General features: G+C 40.3%; 1 protein-coding gene across 2 annotated transcripts in view; it reads right to left on the reverse strand.

The window, feature by feature from the left end:
• Positions 1–21879, reverse strand: part of LOC124183117 (probable G-protein coupled receptor CG31760) — a 134986-nt gene that overhangs the window by 2976 nt on the left and 110131 nt on the right. The window contains exons 9-12 of one of the 2 annotated variants that reach the window (XM_046571175.1): positions 17260–17474; positions 7711–7849; positions 3512–3617; positions 1829–1996 (exon numbers count right to left, since the gene is read on the reverse strand). In XM_046571175.1, the coding sequence (XP_046427131.1) occupies positions 1829–1996; positions 3512–3617; positions 7711–7849; positions 17260–17474 (628 nt within the window). The remainder of the gene's footprint in view (positions 1–1828; positions 1997–3511; positions 3618–7710; positions 7850–17259; positions 17475–21879) is intronic. The other variant, XM_046571184.1, reaches the window with a different exon arrangement.

The raw sequence follows: 21879 nt of genomic DNA on the forward strand, positions 1-21879 counted from the left end.
CAACATCGAAGATTTTTTTTATTTTCAAGTACGGTGTAGAGTGTACAAAAATAAACATCTTTCACCGAGTCTTAGATGTTCTAGTCTACGGGTTCAATTTTTACTGCTCCTAAAAATACGAAAACTCAGTTTTCGAATAAAGAGATTGGTTACAAATTCTTGCTGAATGAAACGTTTGTTGAAAAATTGAAATTTTTTAACCAAGATGGAAGTGGGCAGGCTTTTGGTTAAGCCTGGAAGCTACAGGCGAAAGAATTCATTAAAAAGTGAGAAAAAAAGAATTGAATATAGAGTATTTCTTAAATGTATATTTAATTCGATTTTTCCCACTTTTTAATTACTTGTTCCGTCTGTAGCTTCTTAAACAAAAGCTTGCCCAAACCCGTCCGGGTCTCAAGATATTCGTTTTTTAGCAAAGAATTCGCAAGAAAAATTTGACGCTAGCCAATTGGGGCTATTCAATCGAAATTTTAGTTTTCTTACCTTTGAGAGCAGTAAGAATCAAACCCATAGTTAAAAAAGTCTATAACTAGACGAAAAATAGTTTTTTTTTTTGATATAATCTACACCATATTTAAAAATAAAAAGAAAACGTCGATGGTGAGGGTCAGACGTAGGTCTGTTTGGAGTGAAATGTCTCATATTCGTTAACGCCTTTTTCGCGTTCCACTTTCTCAACCTCCTTCTCAACGTATAACTGGTCTCGAATTAAACCGTCAATGATCTGACTTTAAATCGATGGATGTGATCGGGTCTGAATTCTCTTTCGCAAAATATTTATTCACTTTCTGAAAAGTCTCCGACCTTTTGCGGTCTTCCATTTAAGTACGTTAACAACGATACCTGAAAGGTTGGCGTTCTAATTTTTCAACATTTTTCTTTTACCTCGGAATCTCACTTAATTTCTCCCTGGACGTGCACCGGTGCGCAAAATTGAAGCAAACGACGAAAGAAAAGATCAATAGAGCATAACGATGCTTTTCACAGTCTTAAAAAAAAAAATACACTTTGAAAAACGTTGGCCGAATGACTTGTGTTGATCTTTTGATCGTATGTGGATGTTGTAAACGGGACCGAACGATGCGTGTTCCACCGAGTTTTAATTGAAACGGAAAAATTCGCAAAAACGTGACTATATTTTCGCGTTCAATAATCCGCGATGTTTTACCCTGGATTTTCTATTAACGTTCTGTTTTCGCATACCTCAAAGATAGAAAATATCGAAAGTCAATCTGCCGAGTTTGGTCAGCTGCACACATTCGTTTTGTTAGTAGTAACGTACCTAACAAAATGCGTAAATTAGTGCACTAATTTAATTTTAAACGTCTTGCACGCGTGTTTCAAATTGAACGATCAAGACTTTTTCGCAGCTCAATGGAGCCGAAGCTTTCAGAGGGCTTTTTCTTGCTGATTTTTGTATCAACTTCAGTGATGTTTGAATTTCGAAACAATTAATATAAATATCCTTCATCCCCTTGTGTCACCTCATTTTTTATAATTATGTGCGCACATCTTTACTTCCCGAGCGAAAAAGTAAATTTATATTTCAAACCTGCCTCTGGGAAATGAAGCACTCGAATAATTAGCTCTTCAAATAAAAAAAATTAAAATTTCATACGCGAATAAGCCAGATTACACGGAGGTGGTTTCCGCCTCGGTGCGTCGATTCTCGTCCACTGAAAAATTCCATGTACGTACACCGTGAATTTTTGGTGTACGACAATGAGAAGACTGTACCATTTGCTCGATGATTGTTTAAAATTTTCAGTGGGGGAGTATCTTATGAATATTTTAATTATTCAATTTTTTTTTTTTCTTTTGACCTTACCGAAAATCCGTCGATATCTTCAGTGAAGTTACCTTGCTGCAAGGTAATGGAGTTTGTCTGGTTACTAGTCCCTTGAGTGCGGCAGGATTTTCCCAGGAACTTTCCCGTAGCGCCAGGAAGTTTGCCGACAGAATCCTCCTTGTCACCACCCCGAAATACCATGTACGCCTGTAGGTACACGAGTAAGGAAAATACGCGGGTACATGTGTCAAAAGAATGAAACAATTAAAAAAAAAAAGAACGAAGAAATCTTTACATAACGTATTATTTTCTTCATAACTTCGGTCAGAATTTCACGTGGTGGATATACACGGCTGCCGAGGGAAGCTTGAGTGACGAATTGTTCCCCAGGGATCTAGGCTGACGTTTAATTGTGCGTAATTCAATTTACTCGTCAAGTAAGGAGATAAATTTCCCCTCCAGGGTATCAAAGCGCATCTTTATGGTCATCCGCATTACGAGCCTTTGGAGCGAATGATTCTTTCCGCCCACTGTTGCACGGATTCATTTCCAGCCGATGCTGACGCGAAAGCTCTAACAATGCACACCAGCTAACAAGTATCATCCAACTGTCTATACATTCGATGCAAAATACAAATTGATTGCTTGATCCGCATATCGACAATGTGATTACGAATAAAATTGAGAGGCAATCGGCTCTCCTCTGCACTAATAATTGCTTCATCAACTGATATGACGCCGAGCAGCGATTGTGAAACCGGATTAAACTCAGTTTGAGTGCAGAAGGCATTTTGAAAATGGCTTTGAATTTCACTGGCTTAATACACGTTTGTATAAATGCGCTCGCTTGGAATATTCCTGCAAATACCAACCACGGACTACGCTTTGCATAACATGTGAATTATATCGGAGGAGCGGAGTTTCCGAACTAGTGTAACAGGTCGGGAACGCTAACATTCCGCAGTTGTTAAAGTTTTCGATTTGCAGCCAAGTCACGAGCGCTTTGAGTTAAGAACGATATTAAATCGCGGACATGGGGACAAAACGTGGGAGATCTCAAATGGGATTCGCATGAATGATAGTAAATTCCAACGATAAAATGACGTGCAATTGCAGAACTCGTTTCAAGATCGATAACGAGATTACTCTGCCGATGTCATTAACCAAAAATATTATCAGCAGAGAATTATAAAGACACACGGTATGCAGGTGTAAGGCATTCCACCGCACGTATGACTCTCAGCATCGGCGATTTTTTGTATTCTCAAGTATAGTGTGGAGTGTGCAAAAACATTTTTCGAAAATTTTAAGACCAAGACGTAAATGGACAAGCTTCTGATTGAGAAGCTGCAGGCGAAGCAAGTAACTGAAAAATGAGAAAAAACGAATGAAATGTAAATTAGTATTTTTTAAATTTATATTCAATTCAATATTTCTCGCTTTTTAATTTAATTGTTTCTTCTGTATCTTCCAATCCAAAAACTTACCCACTTCAATCTTGGTCTCAAAATTTTCATTATTTAAGAAAGAATTTATGAGAAACATTTGAAGCTTTGGGGCTGTTCGTGCGAAAATTGGATTTTCTTGTTTTCAAGAGCAGTAAAAATCGAACCCGTGGTCCGAAAAAAAAAAAAAAAATCACCGATGATGAGGGTCGTCCGTAGTCGGTTGGGAAGCGGGTGGAGTGAAATGCCTCGTATATAAGATTACTCGGAATTTTACCTTGCTTCCAAAAATGAGACACAACAAGAGCGTGACGGTCAGTTGGGTGTGACAGAAGAATATGATGTAGAGTAGATCCGGATTAGCCGGTGACTGTAAAAACAACCTGAAACAGTAAAATACGGGCATAAATAAAGTGTCAGGCGTGTAGATGCGATCATTCAGAAGCAGGTATCGGGAAAAAGTTTGACTACTGGTAATATTATTCCCTCCCTGCAAGCAGAAAGGTTACGGTGAGAAACAGGGTGAGACACTGAGGGTGACAGAGAGAGGCTGGGAGAGTGTCTTCGAGGCGTGACCCGGAGGTGCGGAGACAGTATTTTGATATATTATGAACCACCCCGAATTTTGCATTTAAAAAACTGAGTTATAAATATCAAGCTGTGTATCACTGCCTCCGCGGTTTTCGGCAAAAAAGGCGTTACCAGTTCCGATGACACCGAATTTATCACCCTACGCGTTTGTACCCCTTTTTCCGAAATTGAATCCAGCTGCACGAGCCAAAACAATAATCACTATTGATAAATAGAATTTAAGAGCTTTCCGTAGTTATGATATGTACATGTACTGTAACGTTCGTGGGTTTTTAGACACCTGGAGGAATGCTGGTAACTTATCCACGCCAGTGCAAGTCCTTGTTCTTATCGCGTTTAACGAACCTTTGAATAATTAAGAAAAAGAAGATCCGTGCTGGAAAGACGAAGGTGGATGGTTAATCTTTTTCTAATCAAAGCTCCCATCGAAGCTCCCTGTAATTCAACTATCTATATGTTTGGCTGATGCGGGATTCTACTCCGTTGCAGCGGACTTTACAGACGCAAGTCTGACGGCTTGTCGTCCCTGCCTTATCACAGATTCAGGTTTCTACGCAGGCCCTGTGATCGAGACAAATTCATGCGCGCTGATTCGCAATCGCTGCTCCTAACACTTTTTTACGAACTCTGAGTTTTACCTCGTTACCATATCCCGCCGCTAATAATGGATTTTACTCCATGTAGCTTTCCTATATCTGCCTGATTTTAATCCATCTAGCTAGCAGACGCAGAGTTTTAGCTCGTAGCTGCCGTTTCCAATGATTATAACGAACAGTAAGCAGAGTAAGAAAGCAAGATCTTATACAATTGAATGTTAAATTAATCATTTAAATTCAGAAGATAAAAATTTTTGGCACTGAATGCACCGCATGCTCATGCAATATCAAAATAATGAAACTAAGCCAAATAATAAATTTACGCAATTATTTCGTTACGCTTTTGATGGATATTGATTTATATTCAAATTTTTCTAGCTCACTTAGCAAGTGAACTTCTCAACTTTACTTTCACTGCTAATAGATCCGTTATGCTTCTACTCCAAATATGGGATGAATCTATGTCTTTAAGGGGGTGCCCTAGTTAATTTCGACGTTACCGTACGTAGCTCCAAGTATCGAAGTTCACGTATTTCAAACACAAAAAAGGATTCGACAGCCCTGTTCGACACGAAATTCCGAACAAAGACACTCCAATCCACTTTCATTTGACGCAGAAATAAGGAAGTGGTATGGATTCTACGTAATTGCGATAGTAAATTCGTAGGAAAGAGACAACATTAAACGAGAGTAGGTAAAGTTTTTACCGCTCGTTCGCTGGCTCGAAATAATGTCATTAATTTAAGCATCAGAGGTAAGAAAGGAAAAAACAGTAATAGGATAGTCGTACCATTCTTGGCCACCTTAGTACCGCATGTGGCCATTAATCGTACCATTCGTGACGACATACATTACGTGCAAGGAAATATTCCTAGCCACAAATGGCACAAAAGTGTTTCTTCAGCTTTGATCGTTGTAAAATTTAATCATCAAACAATTGAGTAGACAAAAGCTGTACCGATACTGACTGCAGAAGATATTGTTGCGATCGGATTGATAACCGAATAGATTTCTTGTAGGTACCAGAAAAAATTAAAACGCTTTGTATGACTGGTCAAATATGGCGCATTGGCCGCAAACCGGATCTCCTACTCCCGAAAACATCTGCCGGTTGACTGAACAGTTATAGAAATATACGCAACTTCGATAATGTTTTAATTTCTCTCCTGCGACGGTTCGGACTCGAAACGACACTTTTCCTCGATTTCCTCCCGGCAGGCATCCCCTGTAATGACCCGACAAGGGCTGCGGCAATTCGCTAAGTGTCCTGCTATGCGGAATGCGGAGGCCATAAACGCGATTTCGACTCCGGTTCGTGAAACAGGCCAACTGGCCGTCACCGTCGGTAGAGGATGATGGTGTTTGAAGTGCGCGTGTGCCGTGTTTACGCGTTATATGCATGCGCAAGCAGCCCTGGACCCGGTGATTGTAAATGAGAGAAGCTTGGAAACTATTTCGAAACGCACTAAAAGTCTCTACAAAATTGACAATCTCACGCAACCATTGACGAGTGTTTTTCACCGGTATCCAGCAATTCCAACTCACGATCAAAAAATTTCGAGATTACATAAATTGCTCATGCATAAGTTTCCGATAACAGTATTACGTATAATCACACAGCAGACAAATTAACGATACGTCAAATCAGAAGCGATGATTAATTTCGCGTTATTTTTGTAAATTTAATTCAAGTTTGCGGAAGTATAACTACATCCTGAATCAATCGACGCTAATTTGTTAAAGATACTATCGTGACGATAAATATGTTTTGTGAAATTTGTGAAATGTCAGCGTTTGCCGTTCTGCCCTTGCAGGTAGACAAATGTGTAAGCCACGATTTATTTACGGCATCAGCACTCGGAAATTCCCTCAATGAATTGCTGTGTACAGAGACGTAAGATCACTTTAATTCGGTCGATCAAAGGTATAATCAGGAATACAGCCAAGATGAAATCCGATTAGGAATACAATGTAACCCGCTCACGCGCTTTGATACGTTGATGCAATTTGGCATCCGTATAGTACACGATCAATGTCACGTAGGTGAGTATTGTGTGGCGAGATTGTAATCCCTATTCCCAGACTATAATGCGATAAATTTAATCTAATGCTCTGCTTATCCCTGATAGGACACCACGTTTGGCTCTAGAATTTGCACGAAAAGTTAACCAAGTTACTTCGGTAAACTCCTAATAAGCATGCAGTTGGTGTAACGGGATAAAATGTCGCGGTAGCTTACGCGAGGATTTTGGACTTTCGAATGAAACTCAAGGTATAGAAACTGTACACAGAGTTAAGCACCTTCGGAGATTATCTCTCCCACGCGGATGGCGTTAGACCTCCTCCTCCGCTTCTCTCTCTATGCGTACCTTCATTACGCATCTAGTGCTGTATATACAGTAATATTCGTTAATGCCTTTCTCTTCCGGCTAACTTGTTTTCGGCCCGAAACAAAATGATTGTTCGATTCTATGCGAATTGTGTGACAATGACCGGTGATGCAGCCGACGTGCATCCCGTTCTGATGACGACGTGAGCGTCGGCTGCATCACTAGTCATTGTCACATAATTCCTGTAGAATCGAATTCGCATTTTGTTTCGGAGCGAAAACAAAGTTAGTCGAAAAGTTAATGTTTTAATGAATATTACTGTAAGTATACGTATAGTAGAAGCTAGTCTGACAAAATACTCAGAGTGAGAATAATTGGCGTAGCAAACGATCTTCCAATAATTATTCTTCGCTTACGGTCTGTCTGCTCGTTGAGTCGAATCCCAAGTAGCACACGGTCGACTCGCATTTGACTTGTTGCCGGTAGAAAATGAAGTCAACTAATCAACTATTCGAAGCCAATAGTTTACTACGTGTCGACCTTACGTTCGCGAATGTCCGCTAGGTTGTAAGTTGCCAGTCAATGGTGTATAAGTCGACTGTGAATTGACTTGTTACCATCAAAAAATGGTAAAGCAAAACTTTGAGCTTTCAGGAATTACCAGATTTTCTTTATCCTATCGCATCATTCACTTTGCCGAGTTCCGTTTTTGGGAAGACATTCGTCGGCGTACAGAACCACCCAGCTTCGAATTTTGGTTTATTTATCCATCACCACGTCTCTTTATGCCGACTCTGCGTTAAATTTTCCATTTTTTGTCGACTTTGAGTAGTCAAATGATAGTCAAAATTTCGAAGAGTGGAAAGAAAAAAAAATACCCGAGGTATAATAAGATGCGAATGACGGAATAGCAAGCGGTGATTTTGAGTACGCGGTACAAATCAATTAAATATACTCACATCGAAACGTTGAGGAATACGGATAGTAGAAATTCGTTGTAAATCGCCATTGAGATGAAACGACTTTCGTTGAACTCCGAGGGCGCCTTTCTTACTACGATGCACAATCTGATTCCCCAAATCAGGAACATTACCTCCACTGCAACGAGACATAATAAAGGGTTAAAAAATGTCGCACACTCAATTTATCGCTCTCATCTCCGACCGCTTATATACACTATGCAGCACACCCCGTGAATATTTTCCATCTGAGCCGTAACGAACCGCTCTTGCAGGAATGACTTCAAGTTGTATCGTTGACGTGCGTCGTTACGTGGTACACGAGTTTTCTCCTTAAACTCTGCGGGTTTCTAAAAACATTACTTAACCGGCAAAAGCTGCCAACGCAACAAAAATGATCTCCGTGCAGCGTTCACCCCGAGCTCTGAAAACCATGAAGTATCATCCCTTATTACACTGCAGTAGAATTAAACGACTATGCTGGCTAATGGCTGGTTTATTGGGCTTCCTGCTTAACTCCTGACGTGTAGCCTTAATCCCCGAGCTTTCAGTTATATGCAATTGCTCCCGGTAAACCCGCGCAATAAGCACGTGAATAGAAATCTCACGTAGATATATATATATATATGTACCTGAACGAATACATACCTACATGTCTATTTACCTCCATCACCGCGGTGCGCCCACTTATTTCGCGTTCTTTTTCCTCGTACGACGCTGGAAAGTCGAATAAACCTCGAACATTTTATTTCCCCCGCTTTCCGACGAAAGCACTTTTTCAAGTCACCGCTGTTCTAACGATCTGCCGCGAGCCTTTTTCATCCACTAAGAATTATCCCCAGAGGGTATACGTAGGTAGAACATCGGCGTGATACCTAGGCTTTCTATTCCATCAACGATCACGATGCCTTATTTTCATATAAGAGGAGTCGTACAAAGAGATGTAATTATCTCCGAGGAACAATGCACCGCTGACTGTGTCAACGTTTATTTGCAGAGAGGACTGTTAAAGGCGAAGCAGCTTCGGTAAAGTGCAACGCCGCTGTTCAACTTGGTCATTAAAACGTTCAACTTATCTGCATAAAATTGCGCAGAGAATATAAGACGAAGAAATGAGAAAACACTTTCTCGCAAACATCGTTCCACTTAACAGACGAGTCTACGTTTACGTGACTGGAGGGAGACCGAAGGACACGAGGCAGGAGAGATAAAGAGATAAAAAAAAAAAAAAACGTGCAGAAGGAAGTATATCTTGCGCGAAGGGATATAAGCCCCCTAAGAGCACCCAAAGCTGTACATAGTATGTGAGCCGACGTGGAATATAAATTGAACTAGCAAGTAACTCGAGCCTAGATAATGCTAAGAAATTACACCCAGAGGTGCGAGCGATAAAGGAAAACTGGAGTGGAAAGAAATATCATTACAGGATATGTAAGACGCGATAACCTGCGGTGAGGACGAAAACAGACGACAGCAATCCAAGCAGGCGCCTACCATGTGGGAAACAAAGTAATTTCGACATTGGAATTTAAGCCGTACGTCTGACGAGCTTTTCCAGAATGGAATAACACGTAGCCGCGAAGTTGTCGGTGATGCACTGGAATTTCCTAAACCCGGACTGTGAAACGGCGGAAGCGAATCGTTCGATGCTAAGTAACCGGTAAGCTGCTCGAGTACCCGTGATCTTCGTCGGAAGTTTGGAGAGAAGAGCGCAGACAACGGTATTGAAGAGCTAAACTCATTCGCCAACAATGGGTTTCCGGTCCTCGAAACATACCAATCTGCTGAATCCCACTCTGGGCGAATACCCCGATGACTCGATGTTCCATCTCGTGAACTTATGCAGCGCTGCTTTGTGCAGAATTGATTAAAGGTTAACAACTGAGACAGAGGAAAGGGAGGTGATCGCTGGGTGATAATATCTTTCCCTCCCGAGTCGGGCGTAGCAACGTCTGCTCTTCCAGAGACGATACTTCGGATGTGTTTCACTTTGAAAATATTTCACTTCGCAAGCCAGCGAAGGAAGGACGGTGTGACTGATAGCGAGAGCATCGAGGAAATTGAAAACAGTCTTGTTACCTGAACGGAGGGAGGTTTTTTACGGAATTTCTTGATGGAAAATTTCTAAACTAATCCATAATCGTCTCTGTGTGAACCCGGTCCACAAGAGTGAACGCTGCCGATTATAATCCGTCAGCAGTCGAAAGCACCGAACTTTTCACCTCACGAGCTTACACACCAGCCGCTCTCTCTCTCTCTTTGTTTGTTATTGCCGAAGAATTTTAGCACGCGCTTGGCCTGATTTTTTGGTAGGAATTATTAAAATTGTCAAAAAGAGCGAGGAAATTTAGGAAAATAAATGAAAGAAAAAATAAGTACACAGAACGTAACGAGACCCGCGGAAGGAGAGCGGAGTTTCAGCAATATATCAGCCGAGTCGAGGAGCTGAAATTTGCATCCGTCCGTGCTTTTTTGCCGCTTCGAATACCTGGCTTCGCTTACTCTTGCCTTATTTCTCTCTCGTTCTCTAGAAAGCACAAAATAATCAGCTTTTTTACCAAACATTTTTCAACGAAGAAAAACTAAACTGTCCCCTCCTTCTTTTGCGCGAACCGGAAGCTGACATCACGGACCCTCGTAGCACTCACGATCAGCCAAGAGTCATCGAACAATAATTCTAATTACGTACAGCCGACGCCGAACGTGAAGTTTTTATTACGACATTATGTATAACGCCACTGAAATGCTTTGCAAAAGCCGGGTTCACCTCGTCTGGGTGACGTAAGCTGTTATAAACTGCTCTCGCAATCCGCTCATCCTAACCCCATATTCGCCGGCGTGACCCGTGAGCCAACTAACGCAACTTTTGGCCATCCCAGCCCTCGGCTTCCCTAACCAGATCCATGCTTGAGGCGTCAAAAGCCGAGGATAATTTGGTTACACGTCACTTATGCGAGGGACTGGCTGGATCGGGATTACGGTATCGGGATCCGCGTTGATGAATCGCCACCAGCCATGCGTTTCACCTGAATTGGTTGAAAATCTGAGTTAAAAAAAAAAAAAAAAAAACAGACCCGTATCCTCGGAATACGAATCACAATCGATTACTATCGAGACATTTCTGCTAACGATATAGAAAATATGTGAATTATGGGAGCCCGTAAATTTACAGTCAATTTTCCAAAGTGGCCGGATAGGTATATGAATGACGTTATACGTCTAACGATTCGACGATAACTGTTTTGAAACTTTTCTGGAGCAATGGAGAACTACGACTTTGCTAATGGAAGCGGGTGGCCATTTCAAACAATATCACAGTTTCACGATATCCAATTCGATCAACACAATAACTTTCATTCACAGCCCCGAATTCGCAGTCAAAATTCAAGCACATATTTCCACTCATTCCTCAACACTGTGCAGAATGTATTATTCCTGAAATGTCTTCCGAAACAGGATCGTAAATTTTCATTATATTTATTTTCGAAGAATTTTCTTTTTCTCGACGCATTATTTTTGCTTGTATATTGGCCGGAAAAAAAGGCTTGTCTTAGTTGTGAACCCGGTATAAGCTGTGCAAGCTGAACCGTTTGAGACAAAATTTGACTGCAAGAAAAAAATGATTAAAAGAATTTAGATCACTAGAATATGGTGGAATAATTATTTTTCTTCTGCTTCGGATGAAATAATTTGACGTAAACCTAGGCGTAACAAAAATTTTCTCTCTGTAAATAAATTGTATTCTGTTAGTATTTGATTGCTCGTTTGCTAATCGCCGAACTTATCGAATAATCCATATCCACTTACGCTCGTTATTATTTTCAATAATCCTGTTTAATTAACGTGACGATTAACGGTCTTTTAAGCTCTCCTCGATCGTTGTGTAACTACTAGAATTTGCCCGTAGTTTGACAATTTTCGGTTACCCTTTCATGTGTAAACGGCCGTTTGTTGAAGATCATTAATCAAACCGTAGTAACGAACAATTTTTTAAACCGACGAAACGTAATGGGGGACGAAGTTTCATCATTGCGTTGCCTTTGAACGAACATTCGAAAGGTGAAAAACAAAATTTTTATGGTCACTAACACAAACGCGCGATAAAATTTCAAACACCTTTGCAATTTCAGCAGACAAAGTCTTTCAATTTACTCGACCAAATTGTTACAACGTGTCAAATGTCAAACACTGCATAAGACAATTACGCGTACTTCGTTTTTTTACAAACAACGTCTACCTACCTTCAATACCACCTACGTACATACATAACATAGTAAAACATCCACGCTTCGGCTGTGTAACCCTATTATTATCATTCTGGTGAACGAACAAATTAAATCACTCACCGAATAAGCAATTGCTGAACACACGACGGCAATCTTTGCAGTGTCTAAACGCGCATGTTTACACAGTGTCTGTGCTCGCTTCCCTGTACAAAATCCCTACTACACGTATGAGTATGTATGTATGTACGTCGACCACATTAGTTTCACGTTTTGTTCAATTAAATCCTTGCCGAATTGACTGAAGTCGTGGTTTTGTTTTTTATTCAATTTTTCAGTACAACGATCGCAAATCGTCTTGTTTCGTGGAATATTCACGTTTCAACCGTTTCGGTCACAGAGGCCACTATAGTGACACAATTTTTTTCCCTTTTAATTTTTTTTTTTTTTTTTGTCACACTTTTTACGTTCCATGCAAAGTCCTAACTTTTTTTGTATTTTGCGTAAACTGAAAAACTGAATTGCATGACTGATAGGGATAATAATTTCTCTTTAGCACCACTGTTCCATCAAGGAATAATGATAATAAATGTAACCATAAATGTGACAAAAGTTAAATCACCGCAGACGGGCTTCGCGAATGAGTTTATTTTATTTATACTTGTGTTTCATTACGCGAACTTTCTTTTCGGTACATTATTGCGTGAAGAAAACAAAATTTTTACATCTTATGAGCTCTGCCCTACTTCGGAACTCGCGATTCGCGATCAAAAGGTTTATTTCGCCATTTCACCCCTGCATATCATCAAGATCGGGCGAAAGATTTTTGGCGTCATGCCCACCCGTTATGCGAAAACGGCGCAGGTACGTCTTTTATTTCGAAAACGTATAACGGCAATGGAAAAATTGAATAAATCTTGTTGGCGAACCTGGTTTTAACTCGACTTTTCTTTTGCTTTTTGTACGAAAGCCGTAATTAACGAGACTATCCATTTTACACCCCTTTGTATTTCTCGCGAAATGCTTAAGCGAATTTATGTTACGCCATATTATTCACTACAGCTACCGAGTTTGACTAGGTTTTAATTTTCATCGGATGCTTACTTTTCGATGCCACCGAATAACATACTTAAATAATAAAAACAGCGAACTTTAATGCGAACTCGTAAATCTCTCACTCCGTGATAGGGTTTTAATTTATTGTTGGCAGTCAGAGCCAGAGAGTTGTATCTATAATTTCTAAAGCTTTTTCATGGCTTCGAATAATTACTGGGAGATTATTATGGCTGTTATTGCAATTTTTTCTCATCTTTAATTCTATTTATTCGAAAAGTACCAAATCGGCGCTATAAAGCGACGTTCCGGTTGGTGTATTTACGAATGAAAAGCTTAATCGCAAAAGTCTTTTGGCGGCTGATTGGTTCGACGTAAAAGTTTGGCTCGTGTGCAGAGGTTGGCCATGGCATTAATTCGCTACGGGAACTTAGAGAGAAGTTTTCGCTTTATGACTACTTCTTCTCCCATGTCCAATAGTTCTTTGCAATACTGATTTTCCACATCACCGCAATATATCAGAAACCAATTAACCTTTTCGTCTGACGTCCAGGATAGAAAAATACAGTAGGTATGTCTATAGCGCGTCAGCCAAGTTTTTTCGCGATTTTATAAAGAAATTATTTTGCATTCAAATCAGACATGGTCCAGTTTCCGTCTCGGCGATACCGGCGAAAATTTTCAATTTTTAAACTGCACACGATTCCATCATTCTCAGTTCTCTGCATATTATAATGTGTATTTTATCATGCACGCAATGAAAAAAAAGTGAAACACCGTATGATAGTCAAATGCAAATTTTATCGCCAACTTTCTTTTCGACTCATCAGCAGCTTAAAAGCTTACTTCAACTTCTTTCAGCTTGCAAAGTTTAATCTCCTACAAAAATTCAATACAGCTCGCCTACTGGAAGTGAGTATAAGGTATGTATATCATTTTCGGTGGAACAAAGTTTGGCTGCCTATATTCAGCGTGCCCATTAACGTATGACACCATCTGTCGTTTACCGAGTATTATTGGGCATAAAATTTTCCAACAATAATATTTTCAGTGCGGAAATAAATTTTACGTAAAATATGATGATTGATTTGCCAGGCGATAAATTATAATCCAGACTATAATTTTTAGGGCACTTTGTGAGGAATCAACAGAGATTTGATCGAGGTCCGATTATTTTTTGGCGAAAAATTAAAGACTCTGTAACGTGTAAAATTGGCGATAAGACTATCTAAAACTGATTTCCGTTCAGTTTACCGACGCTTCGATTCTATACGTCACATCCAGAAATCGTTTACTTGTACCAATTTTAATGACCGTCGAGAATTGAGTTCCGGGTGTCGGCAGCGAGTTGAAAGCATTCCTCTTCCTATCGTGTCAGCGTCTCCTGTAATGGCTTCGTATTCCTCGAAACATCCCGGCGGAAATAACTGGATCAAATCCTCCGGAGACGGAAAGCTCGTTCCAGTGAATTAAAAACAATGCTCAATTTCAAGCGAGTGGCTATTTGTCATACTGAATATATATACATATTATACTTAAAAGTAGCAGAAGACTACGGACCTTTTATTTTGCCTAGCTATAATTCGCGAAGCGAAAATGCAGGGCACTTTTACCACCTGTGTTTGAATTTTTCTTATTGCAGGGTAAACTGTTTCCAGCGAAAAAAAAAAAACGTTTTCCATTTAAGAAGCAGTGATACGACTGAACTGATATCACCAATTTATGTCCCCCTGGGAACCAACCAATTATTGTCTGAAACATTTTCCACCAGCAGCTCTAGTTTTCGAGATACTCTAACGCGTGCAATTAAAATGGGACACCCTTTGTACAAGATTCGTTTTCGAATTTCGACGAGACAATACTCAAGCTTTGCGTACGTGAGAAATCCCTGCGCAGTAAGCGGCTTGTCCGAAGTTCTGAACGGTGTAGCGTTGAAGAAGATTATTTTGTTTACGCAAATTACAAAGTTTAAAAAACTTTGTTCGCGTGACACGCGCATACACCAATTCCATAACGTACCGTAGCGAATGTTTCGCGAGTCCGCGTGTACGCCTCATCGTCAAAGTCCTTTTATCGAATTCACCAACTTTGGCGACAGCCCCGTGGCAGGCTCGCGCCGGTCCCATTTCATGCGAACGGGCGGTCGGATGGAAAAAAAAGGGAGGGAAGAGCAACAAAAAAAAAAAAAAAAAAGAGAGAAAAAAACAATTAAAATAAAAAACAAAAGAAAAATTGTAATCGAATTTTGCGCGTTGCGCAATTAATCCGGTGACAGACATTTCACCGAGAATTATAACGGTCCACTGATCTGCCCAAGCCGCGTTTCCCCTCCGCTGTTCGTAACGTATAAAATGTAAAAAGGGGGAACCCGCGGGAAAAGCCTGCTGTAAAAAACAAAAAGAAGAAATCATACGGTTCTGACTGATTCGGCGGCGGTGGTTCGATAATAAAATGTCATTCGTAACGCCGAAACAAATTCAAAAGAACCGTCATAAGGTTACCTGCCTTGCCAGCGTTCAACAAATTCGAATCTCCGTACCGCGGTTTCACCGTACATACATGTATACATATATACCTACGGGCGTATTAACGCGAAATTTTTTTATTTCCCCCACACCCTGCACTCAATTTACACTGATTATGCCACTCGAGATTCTTTGATAAGGTGATAATAATTTCCTGGAAAAACCTTGAAAGGCGGTAACCGTATTTCTTCATCATTTCGCACGATATCCTACGACAAGCGTGACACTCAAAAATTGCCTGAATGTGCGCTAAAATGTAAGAAGCTAAAACCCGACCGAGTCAGGCAAATAATTTCGAGAAAATAAAAGCGTTTTTTTACACCAGTGTTAAAAGGGGGAAATAAGTTTAGGACTACGTTTTTTTTTTTTAGTGATTATCATGAATTTTTCTTGACAAGAAAGGAATATATATATATAATTAACTCAACGTTTGAGAACATTCTATAAATATATTCAAATAAATATCGTAATTTTTTTAGCTGATACCTTCCACGTTTTCAGAGGAAATACTTTTAAAAAAATGAAGATATTTATTTGAATATATGTATAAAATGTTCTCAAAGTTTTAATTGATTATATACATTCCTTTCTTACCAAAAACAAAATTCATGAAAGTCACTAAAAAAACGTAGTCCTATACCTATTTCTCCCCTTAAGGGGGTGACGACGTGATAAATTTCAAAAAAAATTAGACATTGTTGGCTCGATTCGTTATTCGGATGTCATAACTGCCTCTTTGTTTGTTTTTTCTCTCGACCTGTCCGCGTCTTTTAAACTCAAGCAAGCCCCTCGAATTAGAACCAGCCTGATTAAAGTACTTGTTCTGCCACGGTGCAGACATTTCACGGGACGTTTAACAAGATACGTAATTTTGTGGTGACCAAGAAGCATTGCTCTTCAGCGTCGAGAGAATGTGTTGGTACCGTCTAAATAAATGAAGACTGTTTTTGCAACAGGACAGGTACGTCAAAGAAAAGATAATAATGAAGCAAAGCCTGCCCCGTCATATAAATTAGAGATGTTTTTAGGGGAAAGTCAGACTCCGACAGAAACAAGTCTTGCCATTTTAAAGCAGAACATTTCTCTCAGCCGGCTCGCTGGAGGCGAAAACCAGCTTTTGACTCCTACACTGCCGTTCAATTTTCGAAGGCATCGGACCGAATCAATATACCGGAGACTCGTTTTCATCCTCCGTTGCGAACCCCAGTAATCGTGATATCGAGAGGCTTGGACGGTAATTATTCGAGTCGAGAAAACTGGCACCCATTGTTAGTATCAGAAAATGTTATTTACAAAAGTCGGTTCGTATAACAGTCTAGCAGTTTCACTTAAAGCACAAACACAGTTCAGCGTAGCAGCGCAAACAGCACAGATTTTAACGAGATCTCTGAAATTTGATCCGAAGCTTTGTTGAGTTTAGGTACACATTTCGAGAAAAGGCCTTTCTCCAAAACGAGCTTCTACACTACGCTTTAATAACACATCCACCGAGTTATATATATCAGTTCTGTGTTAACTTGGAATGAATATCTCGTTCCAAGCCGTGTGATCCGTGTGATGTACCAGGTACAACTGTATCGTTTGCCATCACCCCTTACCACGAGCCTCAGAAAATTATTACATCAATTTTTACCCAACTTTTTTCAGCATCGTCGTGACAGTTCCGCGCTACGATCGCTTGATAAAAATCTACAACGTTAATTTTTCCATTTTTATACATATATATATAAGCGTTTGCGTATACTCACGAGTTGTGAAGCTGTGGTCCCACCAATCAGTTCTGCAGAGGTAGGCTTTGAGGTCGTCCGCCGTTCGCCCCACGATGACAACAGGCGGTGCGACGAGGGTGCGAATCATGAGAAATACGCTAAAGATCGCAACGATAACGCCCAATCGCTTCAGCAGATTCATGTCGGTGATTTTCACCGCTTTCGCAGATCGCACCCGAAATATCACCGATATTCTGCAATGAAAAGTTGCGCACATTACTCGGAATATTGACGAATTCGAAGCACACTCCAGGTTTATAAATAGCAATCAGATCCACCGTTCTCTGATACGAGTAACTTTTCAGCAGAGGTAGAATTTCCATTTGAAATCAATTTTTCATTAAATTTTTGCTAATAGGGAGAAGAGGAATTGGGAACATATCGGTAAAAATACACGTGGCATTCTACAATAATTAAACGGGATTGAATGGTTTTGCAGAAGTCAGCTAGAAGCGGGAATATCAAAAACACGAAAAAATAAAACCTTATCCAACAATTTCAAAACAATCTTAGCAATCAATATCGCGAAAAACTGTTAAAGTATTGGATCGCTTTGCACAAAAGAATAAATTCAGTAAAAATTCTGGCAAGTGATAGTCTCTTCTTAAAAATGAAAATTTCACAGCTTTCGGCTTCATACACCTTTAAGAGGTGTCATATCTCAAGGATCCCAACTTTCTATCTACGTGTGCTTCAAAAGACTTGTAGTCGTCTGGTGTAGGTAATAAAACTGCAGTGTGACGAATAAATATCCTTCAGATTATACATATACCAGTCGTTCGGAAATATTCTTTTAAAAAATTTGTGGAGCTTCTAAAAAAAATAACGCACGTATAATAATGAGCAAAATGCAACAACAACAATGAAAAAAAAAAAAAAACAAAACATAAAATAATAAACTCAGATATTCAGACGATTGGTCGCTGATTTCACTCATCTGATTATATGTATATCGAAAGTGAGCAGAAGGTCGGATAATAGGTTTTTCATGTAGGGAATTAGTTCCACTTAGCGAACCTTACTGGGATACCTGGCAGAATTCCCTGGGAACGGAGAAAGAAATCGCTTTGAATGTCTTCCGGCAAAGCGTAGCTGACTGTAACAAGGTTGCAGTTTCGAATCTTTTTCACCGCTCGCTGATCGATGTCGCGAAAGAATATCATCGAGGTGATGGCAATTTGTCCGTTGACTTTCCAGCCGCGATGTACCAAACCGTTCCGCACCATGTTGCGTCGTGCGGAACGGAGATAAAGCGTAATTCTAATTTTCCGTCGAAATTGATCGGGAATTATGTGCAAGGAAGAGATGATTTGACCCTTTCTCCTGCATCCGGAATTACGAGACGTCTGAGTCCTCGGTATTATTCCAAGAGCGTACAGGTCTTGTGTTCGGAGCAAATTGTATCGGAAGAGGTGATTAATTGCACGTGTGTTGCGCCTGTGTAAGCCACCTCGCGCGCCAATCCGACCAGCCCACACAGTCAACGCTGAGGAAGCTTTCCTTCGTTATGATACCGATTACTCGACTCGAGCGAGATTTCGAAAAGTATGAATAGAGTGAAATATACATCCATGGTAATTGGATCGAGCCGGCACAGCGCGCAGTTTGATGCTGCGTTCCAACGGATTGCACATGAAAGAAAATTGTTACAATCGCGCGTAAAGAAATTGATCATGTTCTCTGGATAGCTGAGCAAAAATCGCGAGTTATCCAGCGGAGGTATTTCGCAGAGTACATTCAACTCGTTGTAAGTTATTTTATTTTCTCTGCGACGATGTGTACCTATGTAATAACATCTCAAGTTAATTATATGGCACAGTGAATTATTGATGGTAAATTTATGCCGCTGACTCGATCAACATCGCTCAAGATAAAGCCACCGCCGAATTGACTTGTTAACCAAAGTATGTCGTGAGTAACGAAATTGCGTCGTACGCGTGTTCATCCACGATATATTAATCCAGTAGGCGTTTCAACGATTGGAAGATATTGGTAGGAAAGATTGATTACATCAATATTTCATGAGAATACGGAATTCCGGTGTACAAATTATGCATCGGTGGTAAACTTTCCCGGGTCTTGAAAATACCGCGGACGTACTCATCGATTGAAAATACTTCGATTAAACTTCGTGGCCCGTATATCAGAGCTAAGTGCGCTTCGCCGTTACCAACTTGGCACCCGCTGTTACGATCCATTAGAAATATTGCTTCACTTATTGTCAAACCCCGGTAAGATTCGGCGCTTTGAATTCAGTTTCGAGTTCGCTGTTACCCGATGCATCGTAACGGAAAACTCTCACGTTATTATGGAACATTTGGCCGATCTGCCCGCCGTTGCTGTGTAACTGCGGTAGGAATTAAAATCGCCTACGTAATTTGCAAAAACAAACGTTCTCAATCGTGAAAACGTTTCAGCGAACGGAATAATAATCTGGCTTATTTCCAGCTGAAGGAATGAATTTCGCACGTTTCCCTACATTCCCTATGTAGTACAGAATATGCGTTCCTTACACACCGCACGAATCCTTAAGAAAAGAGAAAAATACGAGTCAATTGTTAGAATTTATCGATAGCCTCTGTACAAACACGGACAAATATATGCATATGTATATATTCTATATTTGTTTTACACTTTGTACATTTTATACCCACAGTGTGACGGAGTTGGACAGACATGTAGCAATGCGAATTCCCCCGACTATCGCGCATAACGTGCTAAGCGTAGGAATAATTCGACGGGTGATATTCCCTAGATATTTGGAGAAAATTGGACGGTGAAAAACGGTGGAAAAATTTGTAATTTAAATGGGATGGGGTAAACGAGCGAGTGAACCGAGGGTGAACCGAAAAATTTTAAAGACCGTTGGGATTTCTACACGCACTGGAAAACTCTGTCGATAATAGTCACGTTCCGGTTGGTGCATTTGAAAAGTACGAAAAAACGAAATGCTTATTTTACTGCCCGATATCGATAACGCTTCATAAATATTCCGCACATGCTTCGATCCGACGGAGAAGTAGAGAGGAAAACTTCCTTACAACCCGGGTTGGTAAGTTCGGTATAACGGTAACCGTAATCGTGAAAAAGCGTGTACAAGCAGCTGAATTGTCCTTCCATTACAATAACGATATTATCTACCCGCCGCTGCCACATGCTAGGATTCCCTATACAACAGACAACGACCCGAGGTCGATGTCACCGAGAGAGCGTTCCTACTCGCCATTTTATCCGGCAGCTTCGTCCCAGACCCTAAAAGCTCCGAGGACGTCACAAGTGTCTGCGGCAAAAGCCGGGAAGCTTCGGGGCGGGTTTCGGGTCCGTCAACTTTCGGAAAAGCCATTTACATGTTACAGATTATTCTACGGTAGGACTGATTCCCACTCAATATTTCATACGCAATTTTAGGTACCCCTTCTCCTAACGTGCACTCGACTCAAAATTTGACGGCTGACCACGACTACGGCCTGGAATTAATTAGCCGATTTACAGAACGCTGTGCTAATAAGCAAAGAGAGTCTGTCTTCGTCATGGGTGAGCTTGGTTTGAATTTAACGATTCTACGAAATCTCGTTGAAGGCTTGTTCAAACCGTCAATTTGTGATAATTTCACTTAAATGATTCTGTGCATGCAGCGTTTCTCGAATATACGCGTCTTTGAAAATCCGACAAGTTAGAGGCAATTGCCTTTGTCGCCATCTCTAGAAGTGGGCTTTTAACGTATCAAACTGCGCTTTCCTTTGAGCTGTTTCCCTTGGTCCTGGAAGATCCAAAACAATTCTAATCCTCGTGCGCTTCACTTTGATGCAGTGTACAAAGGTACAGACTGAATGCTTTTATCCTGGAACCTAAGGGAATATGCGGTGTCTTGAAATTCGCCAGATACTTGGAAAAAGCTTGAATAGCGCATTCGAGGACTCCAAGCCTCGTTTAGTTAGGTACGAGTACCGATTCATACATAATTTAAAAACGAAAATTTATTCCTACGTAATTCTTTCAGCGAGTTCGAGATCTCCGGATGTTACATCAATTTTCCCTTTATTTTGGTAGCGGTATTCCATCCAATCAATCTCTTACAGGCAAAGAACACCCTTCGCGACTGATAACGTCGAACAAACAGTACCGAATAAATTGCCCTTCGTTAAAACATATTGACGCTGCAGGGGTGAAAAATCAATTTACTTAAAATTGGCTTTCACAACAATTGGAGGAATTCTTTTACGAAACAATATTCTCCAATAGTATAATCGCGCCTTCCAACGATCGACAGACTCGCTGATATGTTTTTTCAAACGTAACGTCAATTAAAGCTGATTCTCAATTTATCCAAAGCACCGTTTCCACGAAGGGTAAAACCTCTCAAGTCTCACTCTTCTTTCCTTAAATAATAAACCAAGTCCTTTCAACTCCGTTGGGAATCCCACATTTTTATCCTTACTCACACAAGTTCTGCAAGAACTCCCGAGATTACACACAACCGAACCGAAAGATTAATATTGATACAATAAGAATTCTCTGAACTTTTGTAACGCAAGACGCTTATACATTTCTTTTTTTATTTTTCAGAGATGAAAAAAATTGGTCATTTATTCCGGTTTC

Source organism: Neodiprion fabricii, chromosome 1, assembly GCF_021155785.1.
Source record: "Neodiprion fabricii isolate iyNeoFabr1 chromosome 1, iyNeoFabr1.1, whole genome shotgun sequence".
Classification (NCBI taxonomy): domain Eukaryota; kingdom Metazoa; phylum Arthropoda; class Insecta; order Hymenoptera; family Diprionidae; genus Neodiprion; species Neodiprion fabricii.